The sequence below is a fragment of the Falco cherrug genome, chromosome 1 (assembly GCF_023634085.1).
Source record: "Falco cherrug isolate bFalChe1 chromosome 1, bFalChe1.pri, whole genome shotgun sequence".
Taxonomy (NCBI): domain Eukaryota; kingdom Metazoa; phylum Chordata; class Aves; order Falconiformes; family Falconidae; genus Falco; species Falco cherrug.
This window is the reverse complement of record NC_073697.1, coordinates 86,449,683-86,473,478: the sequence shown is the minus strand read 5'-3', so window position 1 is coordinate 86,473,478 and position 23,796 is coordinate 86,449,683. Positions and strand designations below refer to the sequence as shown.

Here is a 23,796-nt window from a genome sequence, read left to right as displayed (position 1 = left end):
AGGCTGCCAGACAACAGTTCAGTTCCTAGTACATAACACGCACATGCGCGTGCACACACACACACCAAACATAGTATTACTTTTTTTTCTCTAGGACAATGTAGAGTTTATTACATCTGCTATTACAATGTACCTGTAACAATGTTCTCTAACAAGCAGCCCTAAGGTCAAATGTGTCCCTTGATCAATTTACTAGCGGTCCCTGGTGCTGCTGCTGTGGGTAGACTGTCTGGGGGGGTGGGGGGGTGGGGGAATAATCCCTTTATTCTGTTGCTTCTCTGTAAATGGGAAAAAAAAGGCTGTCACAAAGACATTTTTCTTCTCCCTCTGCTCTTGACAAGTCAGGTAAACAGGGAGGGAATATCTTGCTGCAAGGGACTGTAAGAGACCAGCATTTGTACAGGCATATAAAAACATACTGTTTATTTACCAAGCTACTCAGTGCATCAAGGTGATTCAGAATAAGGCTAAGGGGATTGGGAAGATGCCTTAGCAAAACACCTGCAAAACTATTTTGCATGACAACAAAGAAAAGGCACTCTGGATGCAAGTGTCACGTGGTTGTCTTTATACAAGAATTTAACAATTCGGTATATTGCTATGGTCAAAGCACTCTTGACAAGCAATAACACTCATTCAGAGATGCTCCTAGCAGTATAGCTATCACATCAACCTACTCCTAATTTGTCAGTAAAGCTGTGACTGTTTATCTATTTTTTTTGCTCAACAGATCAGTATCGACCACTAAGTAATGACTATACCCAGAAAAGCAGGCTTGATACTAGTAACTTGCTACAGAAATCACTTGCTGCTTGCACTCAAGCAGCAGGGAAGGAGTTAATCTCAGTGGCCAAAATGGCTGAGTACCACTGTTACTCATGCCCAAGTGCTTGACTTTTGTTTCATGTGTTGTGATTTATTTTCACCTCTAGTGCAGCTTTTACTCATAGACTGGCAGTGACGTTAATGGGAACTGCCCTATTCAGCCCCACAACCTGGAGTCAGGCTGGAGCTCCGGGAGCCTCCAGCTATTAGCAGAGGATTCTTGGGATTGTCTTTGCTTGCTTGCTATGCCATGATTCCCATCACTTCTGATTAAAAATGGTAATTCCTTCAAACAGGGAATGAGCAGCCCCTTTAAAAGACACACCACCACCACCACCCACCCAAAAAAAAGAGAGCAACCTTTGCAAATGACCTATAATAAATAGGTCTAAATAAAGCCTGAGCTGTTCCTTACTCATGCATAACTTCATTGCTTCTGTTCCCTCCACACCCTGCCCAGTTGGCATAATTTGCAGAAGGGTTTTGGCATGGACAATTGAAACACCCACAAGCCGCCTGAACTAAAAAGCTTGATCCTAGAGTCCTTTTCTTTCTGAGCAAAAGCTAAATGAGACTTTTATTTTTATAACACAGGTCCCATCTACACTGTAGGTTTTCACCCATGAAGGCTGAACTCCAAACATGTTCCCAGATTACAACAGCTACTGTCCACAGCATCTCACTCCACACAACGGCTAGAGAAGGCTTAAACCCTGGCAAAACTCCAATCTTTACATTTCATATGACCTGCATAAAATTCCCCCTAAATTAGCAGACTCCACCTTCTAAAACCCAGAAGTCACCACACATGGGAATTAGCACACACCTTGGTGTGGTCCAAAACCAAGACATGAACAAAAAACAAGCAAGGGCCACAAGGAACAGTCACAAGCTTCTTCAAAGACCATGCATTCCCACTCTGTTGCCATACCCTGAAACAATTTTAATCCATCTTTCTCTTTAAGCAGAGACAGCACCACCACCGACAACGATACAACACTGACAAAGGAAGGCTGAAATTCAGACCCAAATTGTTATTCCCCTCAGCTAGGCAGTTACGCACAAGAAACACTGCTTGTAAACACTTCTTTGTCGAACACTCAATTACAAGCTGTTTTATGAACAAAATGAGCCAGTCGCAAGGAAAGCAAGAGACAAAAATGGGGAAGCAATCTAAAATGGCATGCAGCCATTATGCCACCACGTCCCCGGTATCACTCGGCCACACTGCCAGCCCCTCTTACAGGAGAGCACCGATGTGTGCTGGGAAAACACTGAACTCAGGTTTTCAGAAGGGGGTTCAGGTTTTGTGGACCTAGAATTTTTTCTCTGCTGTTAAGATTATTTCCTATGTGGGAAGCAAATAATAACTTTTTTATTTTCATGTTACTGGCTTTGGCAGCATGCACCTGGAAGAAATAGCACATGTATGAACGAGGCACCAGTTAAAAAACCTCAATTCAAGCAACACTTGTAATATGACTCTGTTCCTTTGTGTCATCCCCGTTTATACCCCTATACACTGATATTGCTACATGCAAGCTGAAAAATAACTGGAAAGCACATTCATTTTCCTCACAGTAAAGCTGCAGATATACTCCACAACAGATCTACCTTTCCAGCTGAACTTTCTCGATCTTATAACCTAAAGCACTGAGGCACTAACTCCAAAAAGATACCTACAACTGACATTACAGCCAATAAACATCATGTTAAATTACAAAATACTGCCCTATGGCAAGTCAAAAAGTTCTGAGACAGAAAGAGAACTTTATGAGATCCAGCAGCACCTTCCAGGAGGCTGCAATATTACAGCATCAGAGGGCTATTCATCACGGCACTGTTATTCTAGCTGCCCTGCACAGCATCCACTACTTGAGCCACTACCTCATCCTTGGATTTTTTTAGCATTATTAATCCAGCGGATAAGGTTTCCCCTGGAAAAGGTTTTTTCCTTGTTTTTACTATTCACTGTCAATGAGCCAAGGAGGGCTGTATGAGGAAATATTACAGAGTGCAAAATGAAACCTATTACTAGTCTTCAACTTTAACTTGCATTGGATCTGCAGCTGAAGGAAGAATCGAGCCTGTGCTTTCCCTAGTGCCCATATTAAAGCCTCTAACCAGAAGAAAGTGGAATGTCAAAGGAAGGGTGAAGACCAAAGATTGTTTTTAAATTAAAAAAACTGAATATAATTATGTAATTGACTTTAGACAGTAACATTCTGAATCCAACAGCTACCCAATTAATATTTTGTAATCTCAACAACCCCACTTGTAAAGGAATTAAATTGAGAGGAAGGTACCAGAAAGGAGAAGGGGGGAAAAAACCACCAGCAAAAAAACCCCAAGTTTCATATAATGATAATAAGATTTTATACCTATCATTTTTAAACTTAACATATTAAATATCCTCCTTGCTAGGATTTTTAAACAATAAAAGTAATTCATTTCAAGGCTCAACTTCAGAAAAACTTTAGAATCTATTTACAGTGCTAACAGCTGGAGAAATTGTCCATAGACAGGGCATATTTCAACTCTTGTGTTAAAAGATACGTACATATCCAGCTATGCCTTAGGATTCCCTCACCCAGTAAGCTTGGAAGAGTTTTAAATCTATCACAGATCCCTGCTGGCTTTACTTAATTCTTCAGGGTTTTTTAGACAAATCATTACAAAAATTGCACAGGTTTCACAGACTGATTTTGCCAAACAAATAGTGCAATGACATTCACCAGAATAGCTACTAGTAACCTTGCTTGAAGGACTAAAGGGAAAAAAATAAGTGCATATTCTAGCTAAAAGATGTCTTCAAACCAAAAATGTGCTTACTCAAGCTGCGTATATTCTCAACAGCTCATGTAAACCACCCATCAGGCAGAAGTATGAAAACTAGCTCCCTTAAGAATCCAGACAGCAAAGAGGCCAAGGGATGTGGCCAGCACTGCCCAAGGGTGCAGTTTATGAAGTGAGAGCAACTGAGAGGTGGAAAACAGCATCGTCTCTGATACACTGCCATGAAGAAAACCAAGTGAACTGGACCAGGCAAAGACTGGCAACTGCCAAAGGGATTCTGCTACAGCTCCCAGTGCACCGGTCCCAGCAGTCTTTTGCACAAATGGAGGTCTGTGGCCCACAGTAAGCAAGGAAAAATTCTGCGTGTTGAAAGTAACAGTATCTCATGAAAAGGTATTTATTCTGCTTCAACCAGAAGTGACATTGGGATGTAATTTTTATGTTTGTTTTAAATCAGCTCAGATTTAGACTGGAACTGCACAGATGGTTTAATTATTATACTGATAAGCATGTGAGAGGAAGAATACTGTCCGTCTGCATTTACTACGCTTGTTTCACAGACACACAAAAAAATACCTGTGATCACCCCCAAAATTACAGGGATAGTGACAAGGAATCATACCCTACCTGCTGCCATTCAGAGGCCTTGTATTTTATTGCAGACATTTGGTGCAAGCCCGAGAACAGGGGCTACAATTAGGTAACAGACCCCAGACCCTTGTGCAAAGCTAGCTAAAATATTAGGCAGCTAGTGCTTAAATCAAGATGGAATAACCCTTTAGACGCTTCTTGTCCAAGCCAGAAAAAAACCATGCAAAAAGGCCACAGCTGCTTCAGCCGCTTCTAGATCCTAGCCTTTTCTGCAGCATCTGCATTATACCCAGGAAAAAGGGCTCTACACAGACATAGGTGTCTCATAAGACACCTGGAATGTGTGCTGTCTCAATGTCATGAAAAGATGTCATGAAAAACTTCCAGCCATGGCTCTGACTCTCTTCAAACAGCACACATAACCGGGAGTAGCCAGAGCACCATTCAAACAGTATTGTGTTTCTCCATTCTTCAATTTGCTAAAACCACGAGATACAACAGAAGTGCTCTATCTTGGTGCCTTCTCTTCTCCAAAAGCAAATACACAAATAAAACAAAACAAAAACAAAACAAACAAACAAAAAAAAAAAGGGGGGGGGAGGGAAGAAGGAAAAGAAAGAGTGCTTTGTGCTTTATGTCAACCAATTAAATTCAACAGAGAAAAAGATACAAGTGGTTATAGCTTCCTGTAAATTACTTCATGTAATTAAATCCCCTTCTCTAAATTACAAACCATTTAGCTCTTCCTTATAACAATGTAACCAATGACCACCAGCAACCTTTTTACAGCATCTGATGCCACATAAGTTGTATGCAATGAAATTTCCTTTTTATTTCTCCCTTTCAAAAGAAGCCATTGTAACGAGATTCATTCACAGCTACTTACAGAACATCAGGGAGAAGAGAGGATTGCTTTGTTCCCCTTTATTCTGCACTTGTCTGAGGCTATATTTAAGCAAATGTGACCTAAGGTCCTTAGCAGTCATCTAACTGCAGGCAGAGAAGTTAAAGGTGACCTGCAAGAGTTTTAAAACACAGAGCGTACAACATAACTTCTGCTTTACACTGCAGCAGTATGGCTTAACTATCTTCCTATCACTTGAATTTTCTGACCTTTTTTAACTTTCAAAACACCAGGAATGTCAGATCAAGTCTTGTTTGCAAGCCCATGTTTGCCAGGGACTGCTCTGGTGAGATGAGAGCTGCTCTGCATGGCTTCCTCCAGATTGCTCCATTTATGAAATGTCTGTGTGCGCCTCGAGTCACCCACGTCTGCTGGGCCACCCTTCACTGGGTCTGCAGCTATCGCATCTTCTCAGATGGGGAACTGAGATGGAGAAATAAGGTCTCTGAAGATGCTGCGGTTCAGCTTCACTGGAGGTAGTGCAAGAAGTCCCAATGCAGAGAAAGCACTAGTAGCACCCAGTGCTTTCATCACTGTGCTCTCTAAACCTGCTCTAACACGTGTTACAAGTGCCAGCAGCCATCTGGAGGCCTGAACACATTGCTGTTGCCCAAATGCTGTTAAGTGGGAGAGGTGAATGGGGACAGATGGGAATTCTGGAGAAGAGGAAAAGCAGGGACAAAGAAGGCTGAAGCCAGTGCCGCAAGCAAAGCCTCAGGGTCCAGTTCTGAACACAGCAGGGTCAATACTATTATAACAGCGTTATGATCCTTAAATAAAAAGCAAGGAGCAGAGTGCATGTGGCAAGGCACCGCATCCCCATCCTCATGTCCACCTAAGCTCCGCTTGCTCTGCCGCCCCCGAGCAGGTCCCCACCCAACTGAAGCCCATGGCAGTAAAGGTGCTGGTCCAGATGAGCTAAACATTGCTTGACCCAGCAGGGAACCAGCATCCCCCAGCTGCACTGCTGGGCCAGGGCACACCAAGGAGCTGCACTGAGTCATCTGAGCCTCTCTGGAAGGATCAGACAAGTCCTACAAGAGCAGAGATGAGTGGGGCTCATGGAGCAGAAATATGGGCAAGTGAGGGTCAGCTACAAAAGGGGAACCCACTGGTCCAAACAAGTGAATGACTATTTCACTGCATCAGTGAAAAAGACAAAAGCTATGTTCTCCTATACGTAATGCTTTCAGCAGCCAAAACACGCTTTACGTCACTCCGTTCAGAAAATAGTATTTGCAGTCTAGCAAAATTCAGTATATGCTTCTGTTTCATGCTTCAGTGTTATTTTTAAAACAGTTGGATGCTCCCCCCCAAGTTCTAATAAACATGATCTCCTCAGTTTATGTTTCCCTACCAGAACTGCAGCGGGTTTTGAAATACATTTTTCCAGTTTAAGCAAAGGCCTTCTCCTGCCATAGCTCCCAGTGGTTTTATGGCACTATTTTGCACCACTGTTCCTGAAGCACAGTATGTTACAAAGATCTGTTACAGAAGCTGTGTCATAGCTCTCAAAAGGTGGCTGCAATGCTGTGATGAATTTACCTGTGTCACAGTTACAATGCAAATCTTGTGTAAGGTTCATACAGCACTTGAAAGAAACATTGAAATAACGAAAGATACCACAAAGTTCTCCCTCTGTTGCAGACTGGGCTCTGCAGCCACTTCAGGAATCTCGATGAATTCTTGGATAAATTTAGCAAAAACAGCAGCACTTTGTGATAGCAGGGTTTCATTTGGGAAATAAACATCCACTATTTATTTACAAAGGATTTTTCTCCTCCTGCCACTGCTGTGCTATGCCCACTGCTTCCCCTCTACTTTGATGCAGAAAACAGAATACCAAGTGCCTAACCAGGACTTGAAGCAGATTTTTAAATTAGTTCCTGACAGTGCAAACAGATTGCTATTGATTGAAATGAGGCTGATTTTAGGCCTTGGATTAGCAAACCTAATGACTAAATACTGTATTGCCCATTTCAGTACTTTGCACCGTTAGTCCCCAGTGGTTTCCCAGGCAGCTGTGAAGTCTCTGCACTCGCAGATTAGCGTGAGAGAGCAAGGCAAGGCCATCTGTGCCTGTGCGGTGCAGCCCCACTCAGCCGGAAATAAGGACCTCCTCCAAAATCCCCCGGGGCCCGCCCCGGGCACTACAACCTCATTAAGAGCTTTGAAGCCAGGGAGGCTGTCCACATGTTCCCAAGGAGCACGTGCTGGTGAAGGCTTTGCTGGGCCAGAGCACCACGCCTGGCCAGAGCAGGCTGCCACAGCTGGCCTTGCCTCAAGCTGGAGGGAATCCAAGCACCCAGCGAAGCCACCTCCCTGGGCTTCCAGACAGCCTGGCTGGAGACAGTGGCAGAGAGGCTTCACGCTATGCTAACAGACCAACTCTCCCAGCAATCATAAATGCATACTTAAAACTAATTGGCACAGAGCTTTCATGTCCAAATTGTAAATTCTTGTACTTACAAAGGTAGAAATGGATCCTGGTTTTAAGCAACACATGAAGCAACACTTTCCTGATTAAAAGAAAATGGGACTTTTTTTTCCTTTTGCTTTGTTGTTTAGTTTCAAAGAACATTTAAATAACAATATCTGCTAATGAAAAGGCTAACATCAATTAGAAACAAAAAGAAACCAGTTTGTATAATTTCAGCGTTCAAAAGCAGTGAAATGCAAACACCAAAGCAGCACACACCAAACCAAGCCAATCCCCAAAACCCACACTAAAGGCCCCCTTTTTTTTTTTCTTTTTTTTCCTTTTTTTTTTTTTTTTTTGGTAAGTTGGCTGCCTAGAATTCATTTGCTTTTAATAGCCTGAGATACTGGAGGTAATAGAATAAATTGCTATTATAGTTAGACCCTCATAGACACAATTCAGCTTCCAAATGCTACATTATTAAGACACGGAAGGACAGGCGTATCTATACCTGTCCTCTGGCCTACTGACAAAGACTCCAAAGGTTATTTTTTGGACTCACTCTCCTACGTGGCTGATGAACCTCAGCTAAGAAAGGTCTGTTTCAGTCTCTGAACTCTGCATCAGTTAAGACAATGCTCTGCCTCCAGCCCACCAGTGGCTTCAAAAGCACATCCAAGTTTTTGATTTACCATTTATCATTATCTAGAAAAAATACAAATAAGAATCAAACAGCTATGTGTTCCTATTGCCCAACTGTCAGCACAAGCAGGATGATACTAAAGGGAATTTTCCATACAAGGTTATTGCATTAGCCAGATGACTTCCTAGACTGCTTCTCTCTACCTTGGGAAAAGCCCCGTGGTCTTTCAGTACCACCACCACACACACAATGGGGCCAAGAGTATGTAACTCGTTTGAAGACAAGCTATCAATTTTCACCAAGACATCAAAAGAAACAATGTGCATCCAGGATGGAAAATTACTTAGTGTATCATCTTTACTCAGATCAGCAGTAACCCAGAGCAGTGTTCTACTGGGGCAGGGGGGTGCGGTGGTGTTATATTTATCAATGAACATTGGATAACGTGCTGATGAGCATCACAGAAGAAAAAAAAAACCACCAAGATGAATAGGTAATCAAACATGTTAATATAATTTAGCAGTTCCAGTCCAGCAAGAGCCACAGCAACAATATACATTAATCATCAATAATCCTCAGCAGTTTGACAAAGACTGGGGAGCAAATGAAACACAGGAATTAACTCTGCTTTCCCTCCCTCCAGGAAGCTCTGCTGAAGTCACAGAGATGTCAACACCTCTGGAGCAACCTGACAGCATTAGCTTTCTTGCCCTTGCCTCCCAAGCTCCAAACCCAGCACACTATTTATGAGCACTAAATACGTGCTACACCACCCCGTTTCTCCTCAGCTTCTTTGAGACTCTTCCTCATCTTGGGTGATTTAAACAGTGAGTGAGAAAAGGAAGGAGGAGGTGTAAGACACTCATCTCCATCACAAATGACTATTTGCTGAAGAGTGTTATTACAGCCGTATTTAACATCTAAACATATTCAATATACCATGATGCTCCTGAGCTGACTAACCACAAAGCATGAGGTTAAACCAACTCAAAATAGGGGCAACTTTCTCCTATTAGCCCCAACTCTCTTCAGAAAGAGGTCAGCCCATTTTTATTCTACGTACAGAAAGGGCAATGGGTCCTGAAAAATCAGAAAAACCCCACTGTTCTAAATCCAGGGTGACCCCAGACTGCTCAGATGTTCAGAAGAATAAACAACTCCAAAAAGAAACCCAGACAAGAGAAAACCAACTCAGCTAAGGCTGGCGAAAGACTCAAAGTTCAAAGGGTAACTCCAAAAACTAGAAGAATTACTTAGGACAAGACAAGGAAGTGTAACTGGAACTAAGAGGCTTCATCATGTATCTACCTCTTACTTCATCTAAGCGAATTATACACTCAAGCATAGAGGAATCCTGTCTCCCACAGGCACTGTCTGCAGCTGTAGTGGGGATTCCCTTCCACAAACCACTGGGTTAGTCTTGGCTTTTAAAAAAGACAATGACTCAATTTCCAGCAAATGCTATCGTGTTGAAAGCAACTACACACTTTCCAAGGGGCAAGCTTCACTGCAAGGCCACTGGTGACACTGAAAGACATCACAGTTCTAAACAGTTTCTCATTCCTTGATGTACCCCTGATGACTGTGAGAGGGTTTGTGGATTCCCATTGTAGAGCACCAGTTTCAAGTCAGCACCCTTCTCTGCGCACATACATTGAAAACAGTCCCAAATCCCAACAAATCTTTGGGCAAAGGACCTATGGCTATTTGAAATGCCCTTTTTTTCCCTCTGCTTGGTTACAACAGGAGATAAATGTGTTTGAATGATTTTTATACACAGTTGGAGTAATAGGCTGGAAAGGACTGACTGGCTTTTGCAACCCTCTCCCCATACTCTGAGGTACCAAAGAACCATTCAGGAGCAAACAGTGATTTGGATGCTTTGTCAAAAAGAGTGAAGTATTAATCTAATTTTCTAAACAAAGCAGACAACCTGGCACTCAAATCAGCTTACCACTTTGCACCTCTCTACAAGGATTAGCAGAATGCCATAATTATAATGCCCAATTTGATTTATTAGAGGAGGCTGCATAAAGAAGATGACAATTCAGTAGCATTGTGAAGAGAAGGGATGAGAGTATAAGGAAAGCTTCAAATTGAACAGTAATTTCTAAGCAACATCTCAATATAATCAGCATTAATTACAGTAAGCTTTCCAAATTAGGTATAAACCTATGTTTAATAACCCTGAGATGCAAAAATCACCCCCAAATTCCAGGAAAGTCAATATTACAGCCGATTTGTCTAGACAGCTTGGCAGGATATGCCAGAATTCTAGGTGTGAACTTTGTGGTTATTAAAAAAAATAAAAAATTATTGAACTTGTCTGTATCATTTGCATAATTAGTTTGAACTAAGAATAGCCTGGTTTATCTGGCTTAGATTTTACTGCTACTTTGATCCGCCTTACAGACCTGCAGATGTGTCTGGTTTTCACAACTATATCAGCCAGGATAATACGAGGTATTTCAAAAAATTCCCGTTTCAATATAAGATGAATTCTAAGCGTGACTTGTTTAAAGAGGCAGAGTTTATTAATGAGTCACTCATTACAGGATTTATTTTATATTTTTTGTGCAAGCTCCTTGCTCTTTTTGGAGTTTGTTACTTATGGGGTGGGTGGGTGGGTGCCTGCGTGTGTGTGTGAAGATTAAACAATGAAAGTTGCATTCAAGTTTTCATGAATGTGGAGGCAAACATCCTGTTTAATCACTGATGTCAACCAAATCCTAGCCAGAAGAAACAGATATCAATGTCCTTATTTTTCAGAGCTGAAATACAAATAATCTAACTATTTGGTAAACTAAGGCAGCAACATACAATTACAGAAACTGGAGTTTGGCCAGTGTAACAAAATCTCCTATCCCAAAGGTTTCTAAGGAAGTATCACAAAATCCCTAGTGGCCACAACTACTTGAAACTTAGTCTTAAATTTCCTGCAGAAGATGTCATTACCAGCAACCCTTTCCTCCTCTGCAGCAGGTGAGGAACCAGCTCACCCCAGCTCCAGGAAGAGGGGACCACCCCACCGCCCAGCAGAGCACAGCCTCACATATCCACAACAGTGTAAATACCTGAAATGTACCGAACCCCCTGCAGCGTAATTTCAGACCTGAAGAAACAACTCTAACACCTGTAGAAAGGCAGTATTTACTGAAGCCAGACTTTCATGTTAGAGAGACTGGTGGCAATCGAGATCTAATGACCTCCTGCAGTGCTCCTTGTTTCCATACTCCAACTGCACCACTCTCAGTTGCACCAACATAAGCATTTGTAAGGTTACTCCAGGGGCTAGAGTGGAAAGTGAGCCAGCTTTACATATACTTTGCAAGGGTCACTGGACTCATGTTTGGGCCTTTTTCATGTAAATAAAAAAAACTGACACAACAGCATCTTTACAAAGACAGAGGAGCTGAAGTAGTACAATACCATAATCCTGGTATAAGCAGCAGGCAGGAATAACCATCCAGCACTACCGCTTCTAAACATCTTATACCAAAGCCAGGGACCTCTTTTGAAATACATGCTTAGCATTTTGTGGGTTTGGATTACAAGAAAAGGATCCTAGTTGCTCAAACTTTCATCAAAACTAAAACGTGCATCTATTCACCCATAATAAAAGGTCATTTTTATTTGTACAGAGTGAATATTTGTGCACAAACTCATTGCATCCGTAACCAAAGGGGGAACTGAAACCCCATCACTCAACTACTATCAAAAGCAAACAAGAAACTTGATATATTTTAACTACATACATACTGATGAGTCTAAAACCAAAACATCTGGTATCACTTTGGGGAGTTAAAAGAAAACAAACCTGGCAAATACTTTAGTAGGAGTGCATGGTTACATGATTTGCTACCTAAATGTTTACAAGCAGAAAAGTACTAACATCTTTATGTAAGTCATTTGTATTGAATTCATAGAATCATAAAATGGTTTGGGTTGGAAGGGACCTTAAAAATCATCCCATTCCAAGCTCCCTTGCCATGGGCAGGGAAGAAATCCAACTGTTTACTTTTTTTAAATAAAAAGGAAGAAAACAGAAGTCTGCTAATTAGCCAACAGAAGAATGCGGCCATGAGCAGACCATTAGAATTTCTAAGATACAACCTGATGAGCCCTTCTGAATGAATATGCTACAACACAATCACAAAAGATAGTGTGTGGTGGTGAAGTTATGCTGGGGGTTACATTAGATAACTTTAACCATCCTTTCAAATCCTGAAATTTTTAAAGCCTGAAAAAACCCATGTCTAATAACTGGACAATTCAATCTTTCGTTGTCTGGCATGCATACGGAACTAGTGTCACAGAACAGAAGATGTGGTTGTTGTTTTTTTTTTTTTCATCAGTGTACTTCTTAGCACAGAACAAATGCTGGAGGGTCAAGTACACTGGTCTTCCCACGGGCTGCCATTTGGTACCATGTTGACAGACAACTAGGAAAGAGCTTGTTCACAGATACAGGCTGCTGTGCCACATAGATTTCAAAACCATGAATGCACACTGGGACACCAAAAATCCCCCTGCAGAGCAGCAGTTAAGTGATAAATAGCCTGCTAGCCATACTGCCTCTTCTTTGTCATCTCCCTGGCTCTGTACACACTGTGGTTCAGGTGGGAGTCTCCACAATCATCCCCTCCAGCATGACAACTCTTAATTCATTAATGCTCTACAACATTTTAGAAGAGTGCAGAGAAAAGACTCCCCAGAGCACAACTTCCTCCAAACTCACTTTTCACTTCTAAAATACTTGAATAGTCTCTCCTTCGCAACATACTGTTTTGGGGGCACATGAATTTGATTCATGAGACAGACATATTCATGTTTGCAACTTCCCAGGTGCACATAACAAGCATGCCTTTCCCCAAAGAAAACTATGATCCGACTGATGATTTCTATTTGTGTAAGAGCCATAAACCTATGGTGTGGATTACCACATTGTCTCAAAGTTGCAGGATACAAGGGAGGTTTGCTCCTTCCTTCCTAGATTAGCTAGTATACCTCATCTTCCATTTTAGCTTATGAAACCTGCCCACAACACAGGACCTGTGCACTTGGCCAGAAGTCTCTTAAGAGACATTGTTTTCACCAGCACAGTTAGCAGAGAAGGCAGTTACATTAACAACAGCAGCAGGACAACACTTCACAGTGGCCAATGTCATAATGCAGTCACTTCAGAGGAGAAATAATTTCCCTACCTGTTTGGATAGCTTCAAGGGGAGTTTCTTCTTCATCCGTTCTTTGCCTCTTTCTGCCTCTCTCTCAGAGCTCCCAGCATCGTTGTTGTGGCCATTTTCACTCGGCTCAGCAGACACACAGTTTTCAGACTCTCTAGGTTTCTTTCCTGGATGCCTCTCCCATTTTTCCTTCCGCTCCTGAGGCTTTAGCGACATGTCCTTCTGTAAAGGAAGGAGAAAAAAAAATAAGTTCTTTAGGTTCTTTGAGACTTCTTTTAAGCATTAAGCAGTACAAATATTGAATAAAAGCACAAACAAGACAGCATGTTCTTTCCAGACATGACTTAAGATGAATAATTAGGCACGCACAATGCAAACAGTAATTTTAGATTAGATTAGGATGAACACTCTCCAGGCTATGTGTTTCATTAATTTCAGAGATGCTGGTACTGGTTATGAAAATGAGTTTTCTTCAGATTAATTCAGGAACCATACATCAACAGCACATGAACAAATCAGCATCCTGAAGAAAAGCTTTTAACTGTTCAACTGAAACAGAGGTGGTTTTTATTTTGGTTTGTTTCTGATCTCAGAAAGCAACATATCAGACCCCCCTTGGGCCTGAGAGTCTGATTCACAGTAGCATTCATATGGAGAAATGCACTTCTAAAGCCTACCGCGCATTCAATAAGCACGCCAAGATCAATGGGATCTAAGCACATAACAGAGGTTGAACACTTCTAAGTGTTAAGTGTCTGCCCTGAATCAGGACTATAACGTACATCCTAAGCACAGTTTAAAAGCGAGTATGTCATGTCATGATGATTAACATAGGAAGTGAGATCACAGAAAGGAATTACTACTGCTATCTCTGGCATCTTTGAGGGCTGAAAGCTGAACTCTTGGTGACAATGTATCAACCTCTCCCTCTACACACACCACACAGAAAGCATTTAAGAAATAATATGCCAAGTCACAATGATGTTAGTTCATTACAGCTAGATAAATTTTTTCCTCAGTGCCTTTTATTAAATGCTCAAGGGTAAAAACTAAACTCTTTTTGGAATGTGTTATAGAATCTCTATCCCAATTATTTTTTATGCAAGGTAAATACATCACATGAGGAGATACCTTAAAAACACCATTTACCATGTCAAAATTTGTCAGCTTCAGCCACAGAAATTTTTTTAAATGCCTCACTTCTGACTCGAAGTATTACATCATGGATATTTGTATCCTACATGAATGGAGTTTGCAATACAACTCACTCATGACAACACACACACTTTCAGCACTGCAAAAAAGCTCATGAAAATCATTAGCTCTCTAGTCTCTCAAAAACTAAAGCCCAACAAAAAAGAAAATTAGGAATTGGGATGAAACGCCCTGCTGATTGCTCTAGATTACTTCCTCCCCCTCTAGTTTAATTAGTGAATTGACTGCCTCAGTGTGCAACATGCTGATTCCACTCCAAATTACTCACTGCTTAAAGTTACCCTTCCTTGTGAAGTGAGATGATGCACTGACACTTCAGGGTCACAAAGACGTTGAAATTTGAATCATGATGATAAAATACGTACAGCTGTTTCCTATTCCAACCCAGGCTGAAAGACAATTAGCCAGCACCAGCACCCAATCTCTATACACCTTACACAGGGGTCCTGCATGCTCAGCAGCTCCTCTTAAAGCACACATATATACAGCAAGTTGCAAAACTCCCAAAGATACAACCCCCGCCCCAAAACTAAAAGTAGCACTGTCTCCAGAACACAGCTCAGCTTGCCAAGGCCATAAGTAGTGAAAGAGCAAGGAAAATTATTTTCTGGCATTATACTCCGTGAGGTGATAAAACAAGGAATACCAATTAGTGTTTAGTTGCTCACTTTGGTTTTTAGCTTTAAGATAACACTCTAAAAGAAGCAGTTCGAGACGCCACTTAAAGGTCACACTGTCCTATTTACTGGGAAGTTGCTAAGATAGAAATCAAAACGCTGAGCTTTAGTAACTAATCAGAAACTAGTGCAATAGAAATGACATCTGTTAACTGACACTCAGCAAAACATTAGGAACAGAAGTCACCAAAAATGTGCACTTCTTCATAAAGCCAGATGCAGCTGCAATGTGACAGCAGAGGCACCGAAGATGCTGCATGAAGAAACATGAGCCCCTGGTAGGGAGAAAGCGGGCTGTGGCAGGGGAAGCCACCACCTGAAAGCACCAGCAAATAACGCGCTGCTGGCTCAGCTCAGTGTCATGTTCACTTTTAAGGATGCTTTCAAAGTCAGTAAATGGTCATTTTAGTTCAAATTCTAACTGGCTTCACACGGTGACTGGGCCTCTGTTAATGCCTTAGGGAAAGTCTTCCCTCAGTACCCACAACACATTCACTGCAGGTTTTAGACAATTCACCACGTGACTAGTCTGCAAATCTGTGTTTTTCCCCTTGCTGAATCCTACAAAATTCCCTACTTAGAAATTTAGCTTTTTATCCCCGTTTTGTTTGGAGATTTAAGGTTTGTCTCATCACTGAGCTACTAGCAAAATTAATTCAGGGAATACAGTCATAACTGGATCAAAGCCAAGGAAATAATGCATTCGCTTGTAGTGCCACTTGCGTCCAAGAATCTCAAGCACTTTCCAAACAGCCGTGAATTAAGACCCAAGCCCTGATAGCTGAGGCTGCTGCTTGCCTCTGGCAGGAGGAAAGCGGAGGGAAGCATCCTCAGCTCTGCAGCACATCTGGGGCAGCTGCAGGGAAGAAGCCAAGTTTCTCAGCCCCATGACAAGAGAGCCTATTGCACTGTCCCATTCGTCACCACTTCAGCAGAGGAAGCAGCTCACAGGACTTTGCTTTTTGTGGGAGCGCAGGACACCGAACTCAGCTTCTCCCTTCTGACAGAGGGTGACAGTGGGGCTATTTTCTATGCTGCTAAATGCAGACCTCTTTGCAGCCTCTGTCAGAGAGCAGGAGGGGGCTAATGGGGATTCTGTCCTTGCCTCCTTTGTTTCCTTTCTATTTACTCTTTTAAAAGAGCCTTCCAGCAATTGGTCTTTTACTAAAGTTTATGACCTCCAAGTTGGGGACCTCACTTAGCACAAGAGCTTACTATTTTTGGACGTGCATCTGTGCTTGTGCACAGGCAATAGCTGGAAAATTTAAACACATACAGAATATAAAGCACATCACTACAGTGAACCAACGTTTATTGATGCACCTTGACTTCAATCCAGAAATCCCAGCTGGCAGGTGAGACCGGCCTCTGACAAACAGCTCCACTGAAGCCCTCCCCGCAGACAAGCCCAGACCAGCAGGTTTTTTTGCCCTTTGCGCATCATGTAAAAGCCTAGGGCTTCACGCAGCCACAGTGTATGAAGTCAAGCCCTGAAGTCAAAAGGTCTCCATATCCAGCCTTGTGGTTTCTGCCCAACCCAGGCATCAGCAGACCTGGCTACCTTTGCTGTCAGGGCCAGTAAATCTCCTCCTCCAGGGAAGGCTGGTGGATCCAGGCCCATTCTCTCTTCTCGGTTCCAGGAAGGAGATTGCCAAATCTTGTTCCAGAACATACAAAACTATTTTGTTCCTTACTACTCTCTGCTTCCAGGGCTGTCTCCTACCTGTCCTCACTTAGGAATCTCTCTCACACCTTCCCAGGGCAGGCTACAGTCTCTCCATCTGCAGCCCCTTGTCTGTCTGGGCTGCAGATGGAGAGCAGATGGTTCTAACTGGCTGCATGGTTACAAATAAGCAAGAATTAGGCCTTTCTTTAGAGCCTCTCTCCTGGTAGTTACTCCATGAAACATACAGATTCTATCTCCCCATTTGCTTATTTCGATGTACCAAGATACCAAGGGACACTTCAGTGGAAAACGTAATTGTGGTACTTCCTCCAGCTGCTCTACCTGAAATACTTTGCACACCAGTAGCTGTGAGGATGCACGGGCAAAGACCTCAGCCTAGACTCTGCAACAGATTTTGAAAGTCCATAATAAAAATGTCTGTGATTTTTTTCCCCCCCCCCATCACTATTTGGCCCAACCCAAAGTTAAGTAATTACACCTCTGCTTGTGGTGGAGCTGGCAACATCCTTAATCACTTGGAAGACTCCTCCCTGAAAAGCCATTTCTCTTCTGTCACCAAGGCACACTGCTCAGTTTAGAAATAAAGCTACGAATAATGAAGGTGCACAGCCCTCGGATCTGGAATGAGACTATTCTTACCCCTAAAATGCTACAGCAATACATTTCTGCACAGTGGACTCCACATTGTCTGTCTGATCAGGAAGCAACCATCAGCTCTAGAGGACCCTGGTGCAAGCTCACATCCAGAGTCATCCACTGGCTGCAGTTACTACTGCCTGTTTGCTCAGGCCAGCTCAAAATCTACCATAATCCTCTGAGTTTACACAGCACTTTGAGATCTCAGAAAGCATGTAGGGGGAAGCTGGGGTCGTAAATACCTTTCATACATGGGAAACACTTAAAGAACATGAAAAAAGTGTAAAACCCACACAGCTAAATGAAAAAGATCAAGTGTGCTGCTGGCGTGCGCAGGACAAAAAAATCACCTATGGTCAATAAAATAACAACCCTCAGCCCTCAAGTTTCAGTTTGAAATGCACCTGGTGCAAAATCAAGTCCATTTACAATCCCCTGTCCCCAGGGCCCACTGGACACTGCAAGGCTCAGACAGACCTGCAGCCAAGGACTGGTTGCATTCCGCTCCTGCCAGCCTGTCTCTGCCGACTTCAGATTATATGGGCTGATTTCCCAGAAGGGAAACTGCCTCCAGCTTCTCTCTCCACAACTCTTCAATGCAGCACTTATTCCTGAAGTAAGGGAATGTGAAATATCCCACTGAACATCAAACAGGAGAAGGATCCATGCAAAGGAAATAATTAAAAAAAACCCAAACCACCAACCAAGCCACTGCTGACTCTAAAACTGACCCTGCTTGTCACTGTTTCTGTCTTCAGCTTCTCTCAGCAAAATTGCAATGGAAAAGCCCCCGAGGATCTAAGCAGCATCTATCCTTATATCAACTTTATCATGCAATTAGCAGTAGGGTTGTCAAACATGTTTGTTTAATAGTTCTGGGAGAGATCCTGGCTCAGAGAGGAACTTAAACAGATTTATTTTTAGTTAGGTTACTTTTAAAATATTCCTATTGACCTGATATCCAGTTTATAGAACAGCAACGTAGAAACAAATGCTGACTGAATATTCTCGTGCTTTCTAAGTAGGCAAAGCATGTTACAAATACAGACCAGACCGCTACGAAGGAAAATCTACTGTCCATTTAGTTGCATAAAGGTGACACAGAAGACAGTAATTCAAATGGAAAGATAATATTGGAAATATACATGACAAACATACACAAAAGGAATTAACTTTAAAGGCACAGATTTGAAGACAGGTCCATAGAGAGAGAGACCACTGCAAGAACAGGAGCCAGCACATGAAAAGATCAGTAGCCAACAGGCAAATGAAATGAGGTAAATAGTGAGAGAAAAAGGGGAGAAAAAAGGAATGTGATAAGAAGTAACTCTACCGGAGGGTATCAGGTAGGACCACACCAAGATGATCACATTTGAATTCAACGTGGTGAGCAGGCAGCAAATGCAAGTGAAGATCTTAAAAAAGGAGCAGGAGCGTACCTGAACAGTGGGAGAGGAGAAGTTGTTTGACAGCTCTGCTCTAGAGAGTTATGGGGTAGAAAAAGTACACAGTGAGGGCAGCAAAGGGAAAGGAGGCGCAGAGGTAAGGCTGGCCCGCAGCTCGGCACAGAGCTCCTCGCTGGAAGCCCCACCTGGCAGCAGGCCAGCCCAGCTTCACCTCCCCAGAGCTCAGAGTGCCTTGGGAGGCACTCTGCTGGCATCTCCAGCCGGCTGGCTGCAATTTTCATGGATGGGGAAGTTGTCACTTCTCCTGTAATATAACACACACTTGTTTGTTTTACTTTCCTGCCCTCTCTTCTCTCCCACTGAGAACTTCACTAAAAATGTAACTCAAGCTCCTAGCCTTTCCACCAAAGCCACTACAACTTTTTTAGAGGGAAAAAAACCCCCGAAGAGTCTAGATGTGAAGTGACTTTCTTGCTCTGACCCCACATCCAAGCAACGCCATCAATATCAATTAAAATGATTGCAAATGAAATCCTTGCTTGTTTAACCTTAGACTGCTATTCTCCTTTTGTAGCTGACATATTCCAGATGAGTTTGGGTCTTGCTTTTTAAAATGCATCACATTTGCTATGACCCTGTCACGTGTTTAGCTCAAGAATAAGATGACTTTTTGACAAGACAGCTTTGGAAATGTTAAGACATTTGAAGCTGCCACTGGTTTGCAGGTTTATGATACATGATTTAACTTTAAAGTAGATGAACCAAGAAACTCATTGTAATTGAAACAGCCAAATTTATTACCAGAGGTTGCATTCCTGTCACCTGTCAGAGCTGAAGAGCAAGCTGCCTGTACTCTGCTAAATGCCCACTTGTTACATCTCCCATGAATTAAGACCTTTGCTGCTAGGACCTTCCAGACACTGTACCAAGCAGAGACACCTTGGACAAATGTTACCTCAACACAATGTAGCCAAAAAAAAAGGGAAGGTCAGTATCACTCTACTTTTAAATGCATTTCAATCCACAACGATTTGATGGCTTTGATTGCTCTTTCCTTGCACAAGGCCTGAATAAATACTGATAAAGTGCTGAGCAGTAACTGTTTTAAAAAGTTGGGGAGAAAGTGGTTCCTGCTGTTTGCTTCCTCCTCAATTACTTGAAGAAAAAAACAGTCCTCTGCCTCCACAGTAGTACCAAGTATCTGGAAACAGAGAGCTTAACAGTTATTTAGGTGACAGCAAAAGTAAGAATGTGTACAGCAAATACTTTCTCTTTTGTAAGAGGTCAAGGGAATCTGCATGAATGTGAGCACATGGTCGTCCATGTCCTTGGTATAAACTCTTCTCCATCATCACCCATCGGGGGAGGTGGATACACAAAATCTGCTGTTTTAAGCTGCACTCTGCAAGCTCGACTGGAAGCCAGCCGTGGCTTTCTCCCTCTCCTCCAATTTCCTCTTCAGAGCCTGCGGGTGCCTCACTGCAGAGAACTGCACCCGTCTTCCTCACTACTTACTTACAGACATACTGTACAGCTATTAAAACTCCCACAGGTGCTTGCTGTCCATCAGAAAGGAAATGATCCCATTTTCAGCCATCAGTATTTCCTCTAGTGATGGCAGTAAATGCCCAATGAGTGCTCACAGAATTACTGTCAGTGGAAAGTGTGTCAGAGAGCAAGGGAGCTTAAATGATTGAAGGGAAGCGGGGGCACCATTTTCAGGTAGATGAAATGAGGCACATTGCAAGCCCAGCCTGCCCAGGTTTTACAGGCTGTAGGAGGGCTGAAAGGTGCTGCTTGTTCGTGCACCACAAAGCCAACTTGCCCAGCTTTCACAGCCGGTAGAAGTACATTTTGGCTGAAGCCGAACGGTATCCAGCAAGTAAGCAGCACAGTCATGCACGCACTCCAGGTCCAGTGATTTGGGAAGACATTCCTCAAGTGTGCTGATAATTCAGTGACACTGCTGGGCTCATGCTGCTGATAGGCAACAATCACAAGCTTGTTTACAGAGCAGCCTTTAAACACTTAATCTGAACTAATTCCCCTTCTCTCCAGATTATTTAAACAGGCACTCCTATTGAATACAAACAGCTCCCATTGAGTGACAGAATTAGGACCTGAAGAAGCAGCTCCTTGCCTGAAGCCAGATGTGGCCGTTTCATCACTCATTTCTAATCTTGCCAGGAAGGTAACACAAGCCCCAGTCTCCAGCTGCACCAGCTGGCCCCAAGCTGCCAAAGAAAAAGGCATGAGGGTCCTACCAGCACAAAAACTGGTACAGCAGCTGGATGCTTTCACCATCAGCAATTTTCAGCTAAACTAGTCAGGAAAAAACAGGAAGTCACTGTGGAGTAAAAGAAGCTTCCAGTCTATTTATTACTATGGACAGTAATGCCCAGAAATACTGGCTCTCTCTCAAATTAATAACAAAAGGGGAAGAGGCGAATGTCATGCTTCCATGCGCTGGACTCTGGAAATGGTGTTGAGCCAACCTGGCTGGGCAGATGGGCTGGGCATATGGCTCATTTACCAAAGGCAGGGATTCAGTTGGTCTCTTACATCTCTACTTCTGTATCAAAAGTTTTGATCTTCACAGCGCAAAGTATACAGCAACCACACATGCCTGTTCTGACCACCACGCGAATAGCTTCCTCCGTGAGACTTAAAAGACACACCTTAGGTAGCCTGGTCATGAATTCAAGAACCTGAGGCCTGATTTCTTAAGTAATTCAAAGCTTCCACCCACTAAATACAAATGCAAAGTTCTAATTTGTTTTCTAGGATTCCTGATCCAACGACATGTGTCATCTCCACTAATTTTATGGTATATACTTTTAAAACATAGACATGAAAATGTTCTGCTCTTAAGGCTGTATCACTTACAGTATGAAAGCTCCAGACAAATCTCCCACACAGTGACACCCTCAAACACATTCACTCTACAAGTAGCTGCGGACATTTAGAGACTCTGCTTCCAGCCTACACTCTCTATTACCACCCTCCTAGGAAGGGTGCCATTCCCCAAGACACTCCAGAACAGAGGTATGAATGTTCTTCAGCAACAGCAGAGCAGTCTGGGAGCTCAGCTTCAACTGCAGTTTGACACAGCTTGCACAGAGCCAACGAACACTGCACTAAAGAAGATGAACATTCGCAAATTCACTTCTGCCAACTACTGCAGGGGTGAGAGTTTCCAAAAGAAAAAACACCCATATCCTGATCCCTGGTGCTGCATGATAAATTAATTTATGTTTAAACACTACGATACTAGGAGGCATTTTTTTTACTATATCTGCAGTTGCCCTCAGTGGTAGACAACAATTTTCACTTCAGCTGCCATGAGGTCTAGAACGTGTATTAAATAATTAGTCCCCTGGTAGTTACTTCTGGCTAGGAAACAAAAAAGAATAAATATAAATGATCCAAGAGCAAGAAATACATAGAAGCCGGCCATCTCCAGGAACAGCTGCCCATAGCATATTACTACAACCTAAGGGGAAAACTCTGATTGAGGTGTCTTTTAGCAGGAGAGAAATGCCTTTCTAAACATCTAAATGTCACATGCACTATGGAAAAGTCCAGGACAGTGCATCTGTGCCACCCTCATCACTCTTGCTCATCCTCAAACACGCTGCTAGAGAAATGCATTGTACAACAGAGATCTACAGCTGTCAGTCTCGCCAGCAGCTCTGTTCTCCCATGTCGAGTGGCTTAGTACATCACGTGCTCATAGCTCCTCTATAACTGGTTTGCTAGAACAAACAACAAGCAACCAAATGCTTCCCTATATCCTTAGGGCTTTCTAGAATAGTTCCAAATATTCTAATATCTGAGTCAGGAATGAAATATTCATTTGTATTCTAGGCAATTGCTGACAAAGGCGAAACATACACTATAGTAGCAGGCAATTTTGATGTATTCTGTTACAAAACATTTTCAGTCAGAGAGCTCAAAGGTCATTAATAGATTTTCGTATGTTTACAGACAGCAGCAATTTCAAGCTCTGTAATTTTAAAACTACATGTCAGTCTCTCAACTTCCAGCTGTTATTTCAACATTAGATAATGAACACAATGCAAAGGTTACACAATCACTTGAACCAGCTTATGTTGTAGATCCAGTCACAGAAATCATTATTAAATTCTAATTACACATATATTATTTTACAACTCTTATTAGAACAGCAGGGCAAATCCTCTTTTATAAAGAGATCAACAGTTTAGAAAAAGAGGCCAGAAAGGTTATTCTTTTAACGTGACAGTTGCTCCTCTCTCTCCCTCCATCACCTAAACAACTGCTGATTTATGAGTCTCAGAAACAGTGCTGCACCTTGTTAACACCACACCAGTCAGTGCACATACAGCTATCAGCCTGTATTTTCCTTAAGTGCTTTACAGATCCCTAACATACAGACATTGATGCCTACTTAAAATAATCATCTCTGATCGGGGTGGGGGGAAGGCATTTAGTGGTTACCCAATGTACTGTCTGAATATACTCCCATTTTTTCTTTATACAACTACTTTGTAGTAGTTGTAGTAGCTACTCCAAAACTTAAGAGATCACTCCTAAGCAGAATGTTATTACCTAAGCTAAAGCTTTGCAAGACATCAGGCTTCCATACCATAGATTTTTATTTTATTTTAATTTTGGACCACAAGAAATCATTGTAATCATCCAATCTGACTCTTTTGTCATGCAGTCAAATGAGCAAAATCACCCAACTGCAAAGTGGTCTTAGGGAAATTCTGAAAGTGCACTAGCAAACTACCCCATTACCAAGCAAGAAAATCAGTAAATTATGTTCTGCT

General features: G+C 42.4%; 1 protein-coding gene across 22 annotated transcripts in view; it reads right to left on the bottom strand.

Moving 5' to 3' along the window:
• Nucleotides 1–23,796, bottom strand: part of FBRSL1 (fibrosin like 1) — a 548,206-nt gene that overhangs the window by 384,171 nt on the left and 140,239 nt on the right. For all 22 annotated transcript variants that reach the window (XM_055703473.1, XM_055703559.1, XM_055703564.1 and 19 more), the window contains exon 2: nucleotides 13,383–13,583. In XM_055703473.1, the coding sequence (XP_055559448.1) occupies nucleotides 13,383–13,583 (201 nt within the window). The remainder of the gene's footprint in view (nucleotides 1–13,382; nucleotides 13,584–23,796) is intronic.